The sequence below is a fragment of the Eptatretus burgeri genome, chromosome 11, assembly GCF_056783735.1.
Source record: "Eptatretus burgeri isolate ZD-2024b chromosome 11, Ebu_testis_v1, whole genome shotgun sequence".
NCBI lineage: Eukaryota > Metazoa > Chordata > Myxini > Myxiniformes > Myxinidae > Eptatretus > Eptatretus burgeri.
The window spans coordinates 56,979,940-56,995,322 of record NC_140971.1 but is presented as its reverse complement, the minus strand read 5'-3'; the positions used below and the strand labels follow the sequence as shown (position 1 = coordinate 56,995,322).

General features: G+C 43.9%; 2 protein-coding genes across 3 annotated transcripts in view; one reads left to right on the top strand and one right to left on the bottom strand.

Moving 5' to 3' along the window:
• The window catches only part of LOC147017144 (unconventional myosin-If-like), a 91,892-nt gene extending 87,990 nt beyond the window's left edge, over positions 1–3,902 (top strand). The window contains exon 6 of the mRNA XM_085846544.1: positions 3,827–3,902. The gene's annotated coding sequence lies outside the window, so the exon portion shown is untranslated. The remainder of the gene's footprint in view (positions 1–3,826) is intronic.
• Positions 1–15,383, bottom strand: part of LOC147017143 (uncharacterized) — a 32,864-nt gene that overhangs the window by 8,462 nt on the left and 9,019 nt on the right. The window contains exons 2-6 of one of the 2 annotated variants that reach the window (XM_085846536.1): positions 14,623–14,783; positions 13,529–13,656; positions 10,664–10,809; positions 6,018–6,085; positions 3,125–3,447 (exon numbers count right to left, since the gene is read on the bottom strand). In XM_085846536.1, coding sequence (XP_085702662.1) covers positions 3,282–3,447; positions 6,018–6,085; positions 10,664–10,809; positions 13,529–13,656; positions 14,623–14,783 — 669 coding nt within the window. In that variant the 3' untranslated portion in view covers positions 3,125–3,281. The remainder of the gene's footprint in view (positions 1–3,124; positions 3,448–6,017; positions 6,086–10,663; positions 10,810–13,528; positions 13,657–14,622; positions 14,784–15,383) is intronic. The other variant, XM_085846537.1, reaches the window with a different exon arrangement.

The following is a 15,383-nucleotide window of genomic DNA, read 5'->3' as shown; positions in this document are numbered from 1 at the left end:
TCTCATGGAAGTATAAAATGCTTTGAAAGGCACATTGTTCTCAGTGCGAGCACGTGAGGAAGTATAGTTTCCCAGTGGCTTGTACTCCTTGGAACTGACCAAGTACCAAGTTAGAATAAAACTCTCTGATGTAATGCAGAAGTGAATTGAATCGGGTTGGTCTAACTGTTAACTAAAGTAAGAATAAATAAAATAGAACCAAATAATATTGCAATCAATGGGGATTTTTAAGTTCATTGTACAAGGGTGAGAAGTGTATGGTGTATTATGAGGAAATAAATTGTTTCACAAGGAAGGACTTGTGTGGACATCAGCTTTATCAGTGTCGATAGGGTTTTTGTAGGATTTTATAATCAAATCAGACAAACGTTAAACTGTCTGAAGTCAAATAGGATTCCACAATCAGCCAGTTAGAATCCTTCAGGAGGACAATGATCACAACAAGGTGGGTTTAAAAAATCCACATCACCAACTGGGAATCTTCCGTCGTGCAAAGTCCTACCGGAGCTCCTGGCCACAGACAAAGCATTCGTCCGCAGTCTGATGGAGTACTGCTCTCCCCTCTGGGCTGGTGCTCCTGCCTCTCACCTTTCTCGGCTTCATGCTGTGGAAACCACGGCATTTAGGATCAAAGGCATCTTCCGCGATGAGGCTGAGTCTTTGGGCCTCTCACTCTCTCAACGCAGGCAGTTCAGTGGTCTTTCTGTCTTCTTCAGTCTCCTCTCTGGTCTCACCTCCTACTGCTCTGTCTGCGATATATCCCCACAATATTTCCGCAGGGCCCCCAAAGTCTGCCAACAACCCCCTTCTGGGAAAACAACCTAAATCATGAATCACTGCTCACCTTCACTCTTTCATTCCTCTTTTTCTCTGCCTTTGGAATAAACTTCCACACTCTCTTCAATCCCATTCTTCCCTCCAGGCCTTCAAAACAGCTGTTCACCACCACCTCTTATCTTTCCCCATCCAAAACCTCCATCTTTTATATCCCTGTTAATCCACCCCAAATCCACCTCCTTCAAATTCCCTGCTTTCCTTCCTGAAAGTCCCTGTAATGTCCATCTTGTTTTCCCCGTGTACCCCACCCCATTCCTCTCCCTTCCACAGATCTCCCGATGTCTCTGTTCCCCACCGTTTTGTCCTTCCCTCTCCCGCCCCTCTTGTCTCATGCACCCTTGCTGTGCGATGTGCGTTACCTCTCATACGAGCCTCGATAATGTTTACAAAAAAAACAGAAATGTATATTGGGTCATTGCGAATGGATGCTGTGGTTTTTTTTCTCTTACTTTCTCCAGCTGTTTCTTCAGCTTCTGTCTCTTTTCTTGAAGATAAAAGCAATGTGTCGTCAGTGTCAGCTGGTCATTCATTGTCTGCAAATCGTTTATGGTATAATGTTGGGGAAGCATTGGGTTTAAAAGCCAAATATATCGAAATCTATCGATATATATATATATATATATATATATATATATATATATATATATATATATATATACATATATACATATATATACATATATATACATATATACATATATACATATATACATATATACATATACATATATACATATACATATATACATATATACATATACATATATACATATATATATATATATATATATACATATATATACATATATATTGTTGCGGGCCGGGGGTCAGGTGAGAAGACCACTTGGGAGGAAAGCTATCTCGGCTCCCACCAGACTCCCCGGATTTGCAGGCCGTCGCACACGCATAATTCCGTGATGCGGCGGGTCGCTAACTAACCGTGGACACCAATAACTCAACCGCATGACCTCGGGTTCGCCCGTCTCTGGGTTAACCGGGTTACCTAATTAATCATGTGATTTAATTACCGAGCAACACGCCCTTGGTATGCCTTGTCCAAACTGGATCACTTTCCTGGACCGGATCGGGTGCAGCCGAGCGACACTGCCAAGGACGTTGCTAGGCAACGGTGGCGTCCATAGCAACGGTGCTCAAAAGCATACAACGAGATCCTGGTATGAACCGACCTGTCAAGTTTCACCAAAATTGGTTGACTCCTCTGGCCTCCAGAGCTGTCCATTACATACAAACATGCAAACATACAGACAGACGGAAAAAGTGAAAATAAGGTACTCCAGCGACCACCCAACAAACATACAAACATACATACAAACATACAGACAGACGGAAAAACTGAGATAAAGGGACTAACTTGCAGCGACAACCCAACAAAAACTTCAAATTAGAAAAATAATAATAGGTACACGTATTGCATGAAGGGGAGGAGTATCATGGTCAAGGCAGAGCAGAAGCTTTGTGCCATAGGATCTCACCCCTTATAAAGGGAAGAGGAGGAGGAGGAGAAGGAGGAGGGAATGGAGGAGGAGAAGGAGAAATAAGAAGGAGAAATAAGGAGAAATAAGAAGGAGAAATAAGAAGGAGAAATAGAAGGATAAGTGGAAGGATAAGAAGAAGGATAAGGAGAAGAAAAAGGATAAGAAGAAGGAGAAGGATAAGAAGAAGGAGAAGGATAAGAAGGAGAAGGATAAGAAGAAGGAGAAGAAGGAGAAGGATAAGAAGGATAAGAAGGAGAAGGATAAGAAGAAGGATAAGACCAAGACGAAGATCAAGACGAAGACCAAGACGAAGACCAAGACGAAGACCAAGACGAAGACCAAGACGAAGACCAAGACGAAGACCAAGACCAAGACCAAGAAGATATCTCGATCTGAATGCAGAACACCAAGATAAAAGATGATAGTTGGGGGTGCTTAGAACCCAGGATAGACTGCTCAGAGGAGATCGACTATCCCTCCAGCTATCCTGTGATCCCAGAACAACACACGGTCAACATGGATTTTTACAAGTTCATATTAACACCATTCCTTGGTGTCATCTTCTCTCTGAACAGCCTCCAAAGCAGGACAACATGGTGTTTATGAACTTGTGATAAATGTCACCCCGACATGCACACAGAGGATACCGTGAACGTAAGTATGCTGAATGAAAGACGTTGGGACATTTTATAACAAAGAAGAAAGACGAGTTTGATATTCCTGAGTTGAGAGATAAACAGTGAAGGTACAAAGAGCAGGTTTTGGCGCACTAGGATAAATAAACATCTTACCTCTTGGAGATGAGGTCGTGTTGCAGGAAGATCGTCGGTTGAGCTCGAAGTCATGGTTTTTGGAGGGAAAGCATGAGATTTAAACCCGAGAGCGAGGAGATCAAACATATTGCCTGCTTTCACACCAGGTACAAGCACGGAATGAACACAAGTAAAGTTATATTGGGATTGCTCGGTCAAGAATAACTGAATAGAAGGGTTTCATGACTTTGCAGACAGTCGAGAATCCGGACGAGAAGGCATAAGGGTTGCATTGAATGAGGACTGGCTTGAGGATCTCCAAAGCAAAGTTTCCCAAGTGGAGAAGGAACATCAAAAAGAACCTGGAAGGCAAGGGTGTGCAAGTCAGGAGAGATTCAGATGCAGATATACTGTTGTGCTTACATTGAATCTTCAAACAAGAAAGCAAAGAATATGAGCTTCTCAAAGTGAACCAAATGTTCTGCATCGACAATAATAATATTTTCCATTATTTTCTTCAGAATGTTTGCCGGATTAGGAATGGTTATGTAATGATGTTTATCATTTTGTAGAATAATGGTGGTTCTATTCAGGTGTAAAGCTGGCAGGATACCCGAGAGGGATGCACACTCGTCCCTGAGCTGTCTCTCCGGGTTTTCAATCCTGACATCGCAAGAAACTGTCACCCGAGTGTTTCTCATGCAGGGTTAACTCTTCATCAATATCCATCGTCCATCACAGGGATGTTAAACTGGAGAACAAGACTGCTGGCACTCCTCATTTGTGAACGTTCAATCTCCAATGGTGTTTCAGGAAAAGTAGGTGAGTTATCCATGGCACCCTGCATGAATTACAAATTTCTTCCCAAATCAGCCACACTCAAATGTTGGGCCTGGACAGCCGGTTCAGAAAAGACTTGGGCCCAAAACTCTCTCCAGTCAACACCAAAAGACAAGAATAACTTTGGTAGTTGTTGTTGTCGAGGAAGACTTCATCCATTCCTCAGTTTCAATCAGAGTGCAGCAGTGATTGCAAAAAACATATTGTTGCGGATTCGCGCCCGCCGGCGTGCGAACGGCCACGTAACTCGAATCGCGGCACGTCGCCCACCGGACGGACAATTCCGTCGTGACCCTCTCGGACTAACGCCGGGAACTAGTCACGGGTGGGCCTTTCGGCCTCACCACGATCGTGCCAATCGGCCCCCCGCGTGGGATAGGGTTGTTCGCCAAATTCGACCTACCTAAGTACCCACACGGAGGGTAGACCGGGCGAACGCACCTCGACGCAGGTCGACTTCGGACACAGGCCACTTTAAGCGACCCGTTCCGTACTATCGGGATAACCGAGCGGTGTTATCGTCAACCTCGACGGTTCCGATTAATTATTGGGCGTATTTAGCCCACGACCAACCCTTTACGTGAAGTAAGATGGAGATTCAATTAAAGAAAAGACGAAGCGAAACGGGAAAAACAGTTCAACATAAGGCACATTTATTCCGCGGCAAACGGAAAGCACACATATACAATTACAACAATTATGCACCAAAAGCAAATGCAACAAAAGAGACACAATGCAGATCTACTACCGACTACGCGAGCACATGGCAACACTTACACAGTTTTACTTCACAGACGGCGCCGACAACACATATAAGTCCAAAGCAAAAGAAAAAGGAAGAGGCCACCCTCAACTACAAGGGGGCAGACGTGGTCTGTGGGCGCGAGACCGGGCAGAGCCTACCCGTCTTGGCTGCTGCGCTGCAAAATGGCGGCGGCGCCCCGACTCCGCGGGCCTCGCTGGCACTGCCTGGAATGGGGTGGGAACGGGCCCCTTCTCACACTATCTCAGCGCGGGGGGAAACAGGGGGGGTTGTTGATGCTCTGGGGAAAGAGGATATCTGGCCTGCCTGGGTCCCGCGACGAGCGACTCCACTGCGACCTCGACCGCGTTCCCGGCCTCCCCTCTCCGCAGCTCCCCGACTCTAACACGAGCGCAGACCTCCACAAAGCTCCTTGGCTTCTCCAGACTCTCCGGACCCCGACAGACACTCTCTCGACTGATTTCGCCGCCGCCACAACTCTCCAACTCTTCCTCGATTCGCCCCGCGCTCGGCGCTTTATAGTGCGACAGGAGAAACCATATGCAGATTTTTGGATCAGGATCGGCTCGGGGGCGGAGCCACGCTCGCCCATTGGACAGAGGAAAAGTGGGCGTGAATCATTCCTGATCCTCGAATCTGCATATATCGATTATACTCCGACGCGCCTGGAGGCAGGGCCAAATCGCCCCACGCTCGCTGATAGGACGGAACAGAAGTGGGCGTGAATCATTCTTGATCCGATTTCTCGGAAAGGCCGCTTTTTGCACCCGCTGCTCGGTGCGCGCCCTGTACGAGTCCAGGATCGGTGCCCACAAGCGGCGCGGGAATGGCGGTGATGCGATGGTTGCGAGAGCGAGATGTGACGGTAAAGGTCGTGGCTGTTGGCGTTGTTGTTGTTGTTGTTGTTGTTGTTGTTGTTGTTGTTGTGAAGCGGCGTTGCGGTTGGTGGTTGTTGTGTGATGGCTGTTGAGACGTGGTTGGCTCAAAATAAAGATAGAACAGAAAAACGGCTGTCTTAAAGGGTCGCAGCCCGAATGAATGACATTTATTCCCTCTAAACAACGGGTTTGGGCTAACTACACATATACTTACAGAGATATCTCACCTACGGGACCTGAATGGTGGTTTGCGAATTTCCTCAACCACAACAATATATACAGGCTTTTAAAATGGAGTGCATGCAAACTATGGATGACTGTTTCTGCAATGATTTACCAGAAAACATGACCAAAAGAAAATCTTTGCGGGGGAATTAGTCCCGACTTTGTGTGTTGTGCAAACAAGATTGAGACTCTTGAATAAGATTATGAGCCAGGTTGTGGTTCTTACCAAAACAGGAACATTCTCCAAGTCCCAAGGAAAGATCGACTCCAACTCCGCTTTGCATGTTCTGTTTCCTGTAAAAGCACAAATTTGTTGGAAATTATTCTGATTAGTAGTAAAGATATGATGACCCTGAAATTATTTTGCTTCCAAGTGTCATGACGAACTATAATTTGGAATTTTAATGTATAATCTGTAATGCAATAAACTCATTTGGACTGCAATATATCATCCTCTCCTTCATTCATTGCTGCACTGAAACAAAATGATGATCACAGGTTAATAGGTCACACGAAAGTGGTACGATTGTCATTGTTCACTATCAGTGACCTTTAATGACCATGGATAGTACAAACTCTCAGCTATTTCACTGTGCTTGCCATGGTCACAATCACTGTTGCCATGACACTCCTCCACTACAGGTTTCCACAGGGTTTGTTTTTTTTTCATAGAAAGAGCAGTGGCACTGGCAGTTCTTTGCTGATAAGGAGGTTATTTTTGTGCAAAAAGACAAGTCTTTCAGTGAAAAGTATTTCTTCAAGATGGATAAAATGGGGCCGAATTCAAGATGGTACCCGAGTGGTAGTTCTTTGCTGAGAATGAGGTGAATGTAATGATAAGTGTGAAATGCTCCAAAGCTCGAATATCCCCGAAAAGGACTGAAGGAGAGTCTGCTCTTCCAAACCAACGAGGTATGGGAGTTGGGGACAATCGTAGATATTGTAATATTCCAATTATGGTGTGGGAGCTGCAGTGCACATTTCCAGTGCCTGATTGCGATCACATTTTGATTTTAAACTCACGAAGAGAAATGACATGACCATGCTAAAGTATGTCCGATTCATATACTAATACACATTTACACTGCACACACATGCAAAGTACTGCAATCACTTCATTTCATGCGGCAGGAAAATTATTTTTATTATTGCGAGTTATTTTAACAGTTGACAGCCAAACCCCACTTGACGCGGTCTCAAATCTGAAGCAAAACTCCTTGAGTTAGAGTTTGGGAACTCGGGTTGGGTACAGCACGACTCTCGGCTGCTTGATTTCATATTGCACACAGGTGTGTGGTCTCCATTTTCTCCTGCTTCCGTTCTGATCTTCACCCTCTGCCCCACCCCCAAGGTTTCTATTGGGTGCACGTGGTGTGCCAGTAATCCCTTCCTGCTGAAACTCCCAAAATCCAGACTCAACTCCACTCATTCCTTCCTATTTTTTTCCTCCACCTGTGGAACCAACTTCCTCAATCTCTTCAATCTCATTCTTCCTTTAAGGGCTTCAAAACGGTTGTTCACCACCATATCAGGTAGTCACGCATCCACATCCACAATCTTTTCCACCCTCCCCAAGCGCATCTCTTTCCATGATCCCAGTTTTTCCTTCGACTTCTGTGATTGAGAGTTCGTGGTTGTATCAATCTTCTTCACTCCCTATGTTCGCCTCCCTTTGCTCTCATTCTTCCCCTCCCCTTGCTCTCATTCTTCCCCACATCTGTTCCCCATCCAAATCTCCCTTTAATTTGTTCCTCAAGCCCCTGTTAACATGTAGCCTTGCCCCCTCTTCCTGCTGTTGATTGCCCATGCCAGAGGTGAGGGTATTGCATTTGGGTCTGTTTGTCTGTTCACACAGAACATTGATTGTGTGTATTAATTACATTAGACCATTTAGAACTTTACGACCCCCTGAGAAAATTAAGAACCTTTCTCAACCTCAGACCCATTAACACCATAAAAACTCAAAAGATAATGAAGAGCCCTAAAACCCCATTGAGACTCCTAAAATCCATTAAGAAGCTCAGACCCTTTGAAACCCTGAAGATCCTTTATAAGACTTGTATCATACAAAACCCCAAAGAACCTTTCAAACCAAAATTCCCTTTAAAACCCCAAAGACCCTTTACAACCTGACCCAGGACATCCAGAACAGCTTGGACCCCCAGACCCAGAATACCCGAAAAGGCCCTTGAGAACTGCAACACCCATCAAGACACTTTTACACCAAAGAGATCCTTTCGACCCCGAAGGCCATTTAGATTCCTAATACACTTCAAGACCCTTTCAAACCACAATGTACCTTTGAGACTACAAAGACGCTTTCGACCCTGAACACCCTTCATCACCCTCTAGGTTCCTGAGACCCTTGAGAACCCTGAGATACTTCAGCCCCTCTCGACCCCGTTATACCCTTTGGAACCCCAAGACCGCTTCGACCCTTTTGATCTCCTTGGAATCTTTCGAACCCCGAACATCCTGAGACTCCTTTTTAGCATTTTGTCTTTTACACCTTTCAAACCTTTTTGAGACCCTCAAGACCTTAAATTACACCCTTTAGATCCTTCAACCTTTCAAGACCGTTTCGTAACTTTTGAGTCTTTTAACTATTTCAACCCTTTCAACCCTTTACACCCATTTCGACCTTTCAAACTTTAGACGTTCAGACCATTTGACCTTTCCAACTTTTCAGACCTTTCACATTTACAATTAAACCATTCAGAAATTGAATTTGCAATCAACCCTGAGCTAGTGGTTCTTGCTCCGTCACCCTGAGCTGGTGGTTCTAGCTCCGTCACGCTGAGCAAGTGGTTCTTGCTCCATCGCCCTGAGTGAAGGGTTCATGCTCCATCACCCTGAGCAAGTGGTTTGTGCTCCATTATCCTGAGTGAATGGTTCATGCTCCGTCACCATGAGAGAGTGGTTTGTGCTCCGTCACCATGAGCAAGTGGTTCGTGCTCCATTATCCTGAGCGAGTGGTTTGTGCTCCGTCACAATGAGCGAGTGGTTTGTGCTCCGTCACCCTGAGCAAGTGGTTCGTGCTCCGTCATCATGAGTGAATGGTTCGTGCTCCGTCACCCTGAGCGAGTGGTTCATGCTCCGTCATCCTGAGCGAGTTGTGAAATAACACCCAATTTCCGAGCTGTTTGCGGAATTAACAAGTTTCTAAATTACTGAGCCAAATTGTTTTTCCACCAGTCACACGCAGCTGTTCATAAAGATTAACGTTTGTGAACATATCCCTGAAACGTCAATGTGAATGCAACGTTGTTTTTCAGTGAAAGCCACTCAAGGTTTCTGGGTTGTATGCAGCGAGTGCTGCAGTTGGGAATCACACTGACTCTATCCTGCCGATTCCCGAAAAATTGCCGGTGTGTGTATGTGTGTGTGTGTGTGTGTGTGTGTGTGTGTGTGTGTGTGTGTGTGTGTGTGTGTGTGTGTGTGTGTGTGTGTGTGTATGTGTGTGTGTGTGTGTGTGTGTGTGTGTGTGTGTGTGTGTGTGTGTGTGTGTGTGTGTGTGTGTGTGTGTGTGTGTTGTTCAGAAAGCAAAACGTATTTCCTCTGCTCACTGCTGACTCCCCTACCTATCTGTCTGTCTCTCTATCTCTATACCCTTCGCCATCTCCATCTCTCTCTCTCTCTGTGCACATATTCAGACGGTGTTATGTCTGGATGGTGTTGTGTTTGGGCAGTGTTTGTGTCGAGACAGGGGTTTGTCTCAGCACGTGGCTGATCGATGTTTGTCTCCTGCCAGCTTGGCTCCGGACGCATCGGGGTGGTATTTATATCTGGACGGGAGATTGTCTCCAGACCGTGTTTATAGTGTGACCAGTGGAAAATGGATTTCAGACATTATTTTGTTTCCATCTTGAATGTTATTATATGCAGACTCATTTTGATGAAACATTATGAATCGTAATTAACGCTCCACCGCACGTCTGCCTTCCCTTCCTCTCACCTCACACTGTCTTCCCTTCCCCCACCCCCACATCCCTCCACCTCTTCACTCTCCCTGCTCTCTCTCACCTCACCCCTCTCTACCTCTTCTCCCCTCTTTTTCTCCCTGCCCCCTTTAGTATTACCGTCAGCGAAGCGACAGGTGGTATTTGCACGTTCCTAAAAATATAATTATAAAAATGATCACCCCCTTCCTCTGCATCCATTGATTGTAAATAAAAAGCCCCTTGTACTTTCAGAATGTGTCTTTTCAGATAAATCTAGAAGGGCACTCGGGAGAGCACATACTTCTGCTGTGCAATGCCTGATCCAATGGAACATATCAGGCACAATAAATATTTCGTTTTTAGCCCCATCGTTGAATGATGAAGAATCACTTTTAAAATTAACTAAATCTCGGATTCGGATCTTCACCAAAATCAAATAAATTCATCCTTGTCACACACCCAACGTGTCTGGCAAGTTTCATCTGAATCTGACAACAACTTTTTGAGATATCCTGCACACAAACAAACAGACAGACAGATAGGGTGAAAACATAACCTCCTTCCACCTTTGTTGGTGGAGGTAAAAAAAACAAGAGCGTGAATTGCTTTGCAATATGTGTCCCCGACAGACGTGATCTTTTCTGAGTCCAAAAGGGCAGAATTCTGTGAGAAATTGAGGAAACGCCCTGAAACTCGAACTTGTCCTGTAACTTATCATAATAAAGCCATGTACAAAGTTTCAGTTGAATATGTTAAACGGAATGGGGGAGGAGTCTGAAAAACCACAGGTGGGATGGACGGACGGATAGAGAGCAAACCTATTGTCCCCTCTGGTGAAACCGGTAGGTGACTAATAAACTGCACAGGAATGAAGATGTGTGTGCAGAAATAAAATGAGTGCAATGATTAATGCAGTGTGGTGCACACTCACCGCTTGGGACGTGTTGGTTTTGTCCACAGAACAAAAACCTTTTGAAGCGTTCCTCCTCTGATTCAGAAAATTAGTTCGTTCCATTTTATGAATTCTGAGCTCACTTCTTTCAAAATAAATGTTGTCAGATAATTCTGTGATCTCATCTGCAAGAGAGTAATTTCACATCACATTGTCCTGTCTTTTCGATTTCAGGCCCAAGAACAAAGCCCTCACTGTGACGAGGGTATAACAATCCAAAATCACATTTTAGCTCTCAGACAAGCCTCGACAACGTCGACAACAATTTTTTTTTTAAGGTGCACGTTTACAAAAGGAGAGTCAAACACAAGAAGCATTTCATCATCATAAAAATAATAATAATAATAATAATAATAATAATAATAATAATTATCACAGAGCATGCCCAATGCAGACCGTTGATGCAGTTACTAAGCTCGAATCCTGGTCGAGTCGTCACTCCAACTCAGGAAGTCAGGGTCAGAATACCGTTGATCAATTTCAGGAATTTGGCCATGGTGCTGGTGATAGCTCGCCTCGTCTAAACAAAGTATAGCATGGGATTTTTAACCTCCACTGACTAATCTTGGCAAATGGTACACCCAGTTGAACGTCCACCTGAGCGACAGCACACACATCGATGAATCACCACGGCGGTGAAACACGATGATGACAGTTTATAGCCGGGCGAGATTCAAACCTCGGCTCGAGAGCTGAGAGCGAGTGTGAGTATCCACCTCTCGGCCATCCTGCCATCCTCAAATTAATATACTCTTCGTTTTATTGACACTTTGATGACACCTTGGTCTGCTAAATATCCAAATTCCATATTTTATCGATCTCTTTTCCACAAACCAAAGCCTGTGTTCATCTTCCAGTTTGCTGTGAAGAAAACTTATTCATGTCTCGGGGGGGAGGGGATGGGGAGGGGGATCTTGATCTCAAAATGAACCCCCTTTGGGCAGTTTCAAAGAGCCAGGTTTTCAAAAGGGGGTCGAAATACCAATTTGGCCATTTATGTCATTTTACATCTCATCATGTATGTGAATTTAAAGGGTGTGTGACAGGCAATATCACTCTCAAACTCGACATACGTCTTGAAAACATAACCATAGAAAAGCCATTTTGTGTGATAAAAACTTTTATCATTGCCACAAACAAGGAATGATCCTATTTATCAAAAATCTGATGACCCTCGTCAAAGGTGAGAGGATTACATTTGGGTGTTTATCAGATTGATATGAAATTTTCACCATTAGTGTAACTACTCATGTACAATGTTTGAATGAAAATTATTATGTCATGGGTCACGTGGTGTGACAGCCATATTGGAAAAATGGAAAAACCTCTGAAAACACTGATACACTGTAAAAACCTCTGAAAAACCTTGGACCTCTGAAATCGCATGAAGGAAAACAATTGAAACTTGGCAGCAAATACTCCTCATGGGGAATGAGTGATTTTTTTTAATGACATCACAGATAGCTTCGTTATGACATCATAATTGCATATGTGGAATGCCATATCCGATTAGTAAGAAAATTTTTGAGGATCATCTTGGGATAAAATGGTCCACAGAAATAAAAATTGACCAGCATAACCCACGCTCTGCGCAACATGTTGGGGTGGGTGTGTTTGAGAAAGGAACTGATGCAGAGTATCAGTCGTAATTTTACTTTAATGCAGTAAGTGGAATACGATTTCACTGTTTCAGAACCATTTTATTTCCTTTTTTTTGTACCATGCACCTCATATGGTCTTTGAGATAATGTAAGCCGAATATCACGTTACTCGAGCGCAGAACAAAGTCGAAGATAGTGCGACACGAAACCACAAACTTGGAAGGAATAGATAAGATGACGTCATCGGTCACGTGATTCGTCATCAGCCACATGTTAAAAAAAAAAACAGCTGCGTTGATATTAGTGATGTAAACTATGTGAATGAACATGTCAAATTCTGCAGAGAGAATGGAATCGCTCATGGAGGTTTCAAATCTTTACTCATTTCTGCTGATCATTGACTTTTGAGAATTTTGAAGTTGATATGTCATTGGAGAGGATGGTAGTGAGGAGGTATGTGAAGGCATGAACATGTTTCTGTGATATATTGTCAAGGTGCGCATTGTAGAGGCAGCAAGGGAAAACCACCACGGGAATTCATTGCCCCAGGGATTGCTTCATGTGGTAAATTTCGGTTTTTGGAATGAATTCATAATTTGGACAAAATATATTTCCTTTTCAGAGGGTACGTTGCCAGATGTTAGAATGTGTGAATAGAATGGAGCTCTGGGGAGCTTTTGATGCTTGAGCACGTGAGGTTGTTGTTGGTGTTATCCACATTGATCACAAACGTGTGAAACTGCCAAACTTAGACAAAAACACAGCAAAACAAAAAATGTATGTATAATGCATCATACTAACATTATCTGCAGCACATGTACACCTGTTTTATATCCACGATGAGGTGTGCATCCCAAACCTCAGGTAACAAAGCAATGACAGGGACCTTCAGCAGTTTTGCCCATCTGCTGTTTACCAACGGATTCAATGGAACCTCGAGACATTCTACCTCCTCTTACAATCTCCTTCAACTCCATCCCTTGATTCTCGAGGGACAAATGAGGACTTGCAATGAATTACAAAGTACAAGTCAGCTCCAAGACTTACTGTTTGCAGCTCCAATGCTGTTCACGAGTTATTTCACACATGGTGCACCTCTATCATCCTGTGCAAATGGTATTTAGAGCAGATAACAGTTCCACAATCATCAGGTGACTTTGAACAAATGCTGTGCCGGTGACATCCCTTAGACGAAGATCATGACCCAAACCACTGTCCCAGGGGAAGGAAAAGTCTCCCGTACCTTTCAAAATCTTTTTTCTGCTTGCCAAATCTTCAGTCATGGAAACTTCTTTTACCAATTCAAACTCAAGATGGTGCAGAGTTTCCTCAACTTGACCCAGCTGGAATCGCAGTTTGTCGTTGAAACATCTGCAACAATGGAAAGCGACATGTGATCACAAGAAAATGAACGTTCCTTATTTTACTTATTTATTTCTTGGAATGCAGCCTGTGACTGCTTGGCTGTATAATATGGGGGTTTAGCTGTGCTCCTGATGAAAATGCCTCATGTTACCAGTACGACCTCGGATTTTCACCAACCTTGAAAGGATGGCAGGCTGAGACAACCAACCTGATGTTAATTTGATGGCCTCACAAGGGCTTGAACTGAAGCCCCAAAGATCTTGAGCCAGCCACTCCAACCATGAAGGCAACACTGAGCTTATTCATTATTGTCTGTGTTTTAAAGGTGATCACCAAAATAACCCTCATCAGAACACCGAGGACCAACTTGTACCCCAGATCATTTCAAAAGTTCTGATGAGTATCAACACAACAATTCACCTGCACAAGGTGTGAGCCACTTCGCACTAAAATATATCAGATAACTCCTTTCGCAACTTCCTGTTACTGAAAATACCAATGCATCAAGTTGGCCATCCTGCTCCGAGTCGGTGAACACCCTTACTGTATCCAAGCACTGCAAGGACAGGAAGCGATTAATTCCCAGCACTCAGTGTCAGGAACATGTGTGCAAAAGTTTATGGAAATATTTGTGTTGAGATTGGAACTGCAGAATGTGGACAACTGATGTACAAGTGGAACTGCAGAATGTGTACAACTGATGTACAAGTGGAACTGCAGAATGTGTACAACTGATGTACAAGTGGAACTACAGAATGTGTATAACTGATGTACAAGTGGAACTGCAGAATGTGTACAACTGATGGACAAGTACTGTAATTAAATAGAAAATTGTCCGCATTAAAAAGGAAACAAGAATCACCATGTTTACAATTCACTCACTTACTGTAAATTAGCAGAGAAAAAGATTTACCGAATGTAAATGTTCACGGTGTAAATGTTAATGTTTTCCAGAGTAATGGAGAAACTTACTGTGAAGTGTCGAGTCGTGCCTTTGCATTTCTTACAGATGTGAAGTGGTTCTTCAGGTTGATCTTCGCATTTTTTTCGAAAAATAAACACTGCTCAGAGTTTTCACTCGCGTGCTGGTGCTGGGCCAAGTGGATGCCGGCATCTTGGATCTGTTGCCATTCCTGCAGGAATAAATGAGACAATGGTGAAAGGACAAAGATATGATAAACATACATCGTATCTGGCTGTAAAACATTGTCACTGTAAGATAAATTCAGTTTATTACCCCACACATGCAAAACAAAAACTACGGTTTAGCAAGTGGTTCATTTATGTTTGTCCGTCGGTCCGTCAACAAACGTCAGTTTATGATCGAGGAACATCTAATTTAAATTCAATGTCACACAATAAAAACATTGTTTTTAAGGACATCATCTTCTTCTTCTTGCGTATGGCAGCTTGCCTGCCAAGTTGCTTTCCTTTTGTTGGGGTGCAACTACACTGCTGATGCTGTGCCCTGATACCAGGACGCTCGTACTCATTTCACGGACTGAGGAAGGATGACAGGCTGAGTCAATCCCACCTGGTGTTACTTCAGCACCAAACGGGGCTTGAACTCAGGACCCTAAGATCCCAAGCCACCCGCCTTTCCCACGAAGCAAACAGCAGGCTTAAAGACGTCACAAAGGACACAAACAACAGGCACAGATAACTCACGTAGCGTGCGGTGTAAGAGATAGGGTGGTGTCATAGACACTGCGTCAACAGCGGTTAATTTTGAA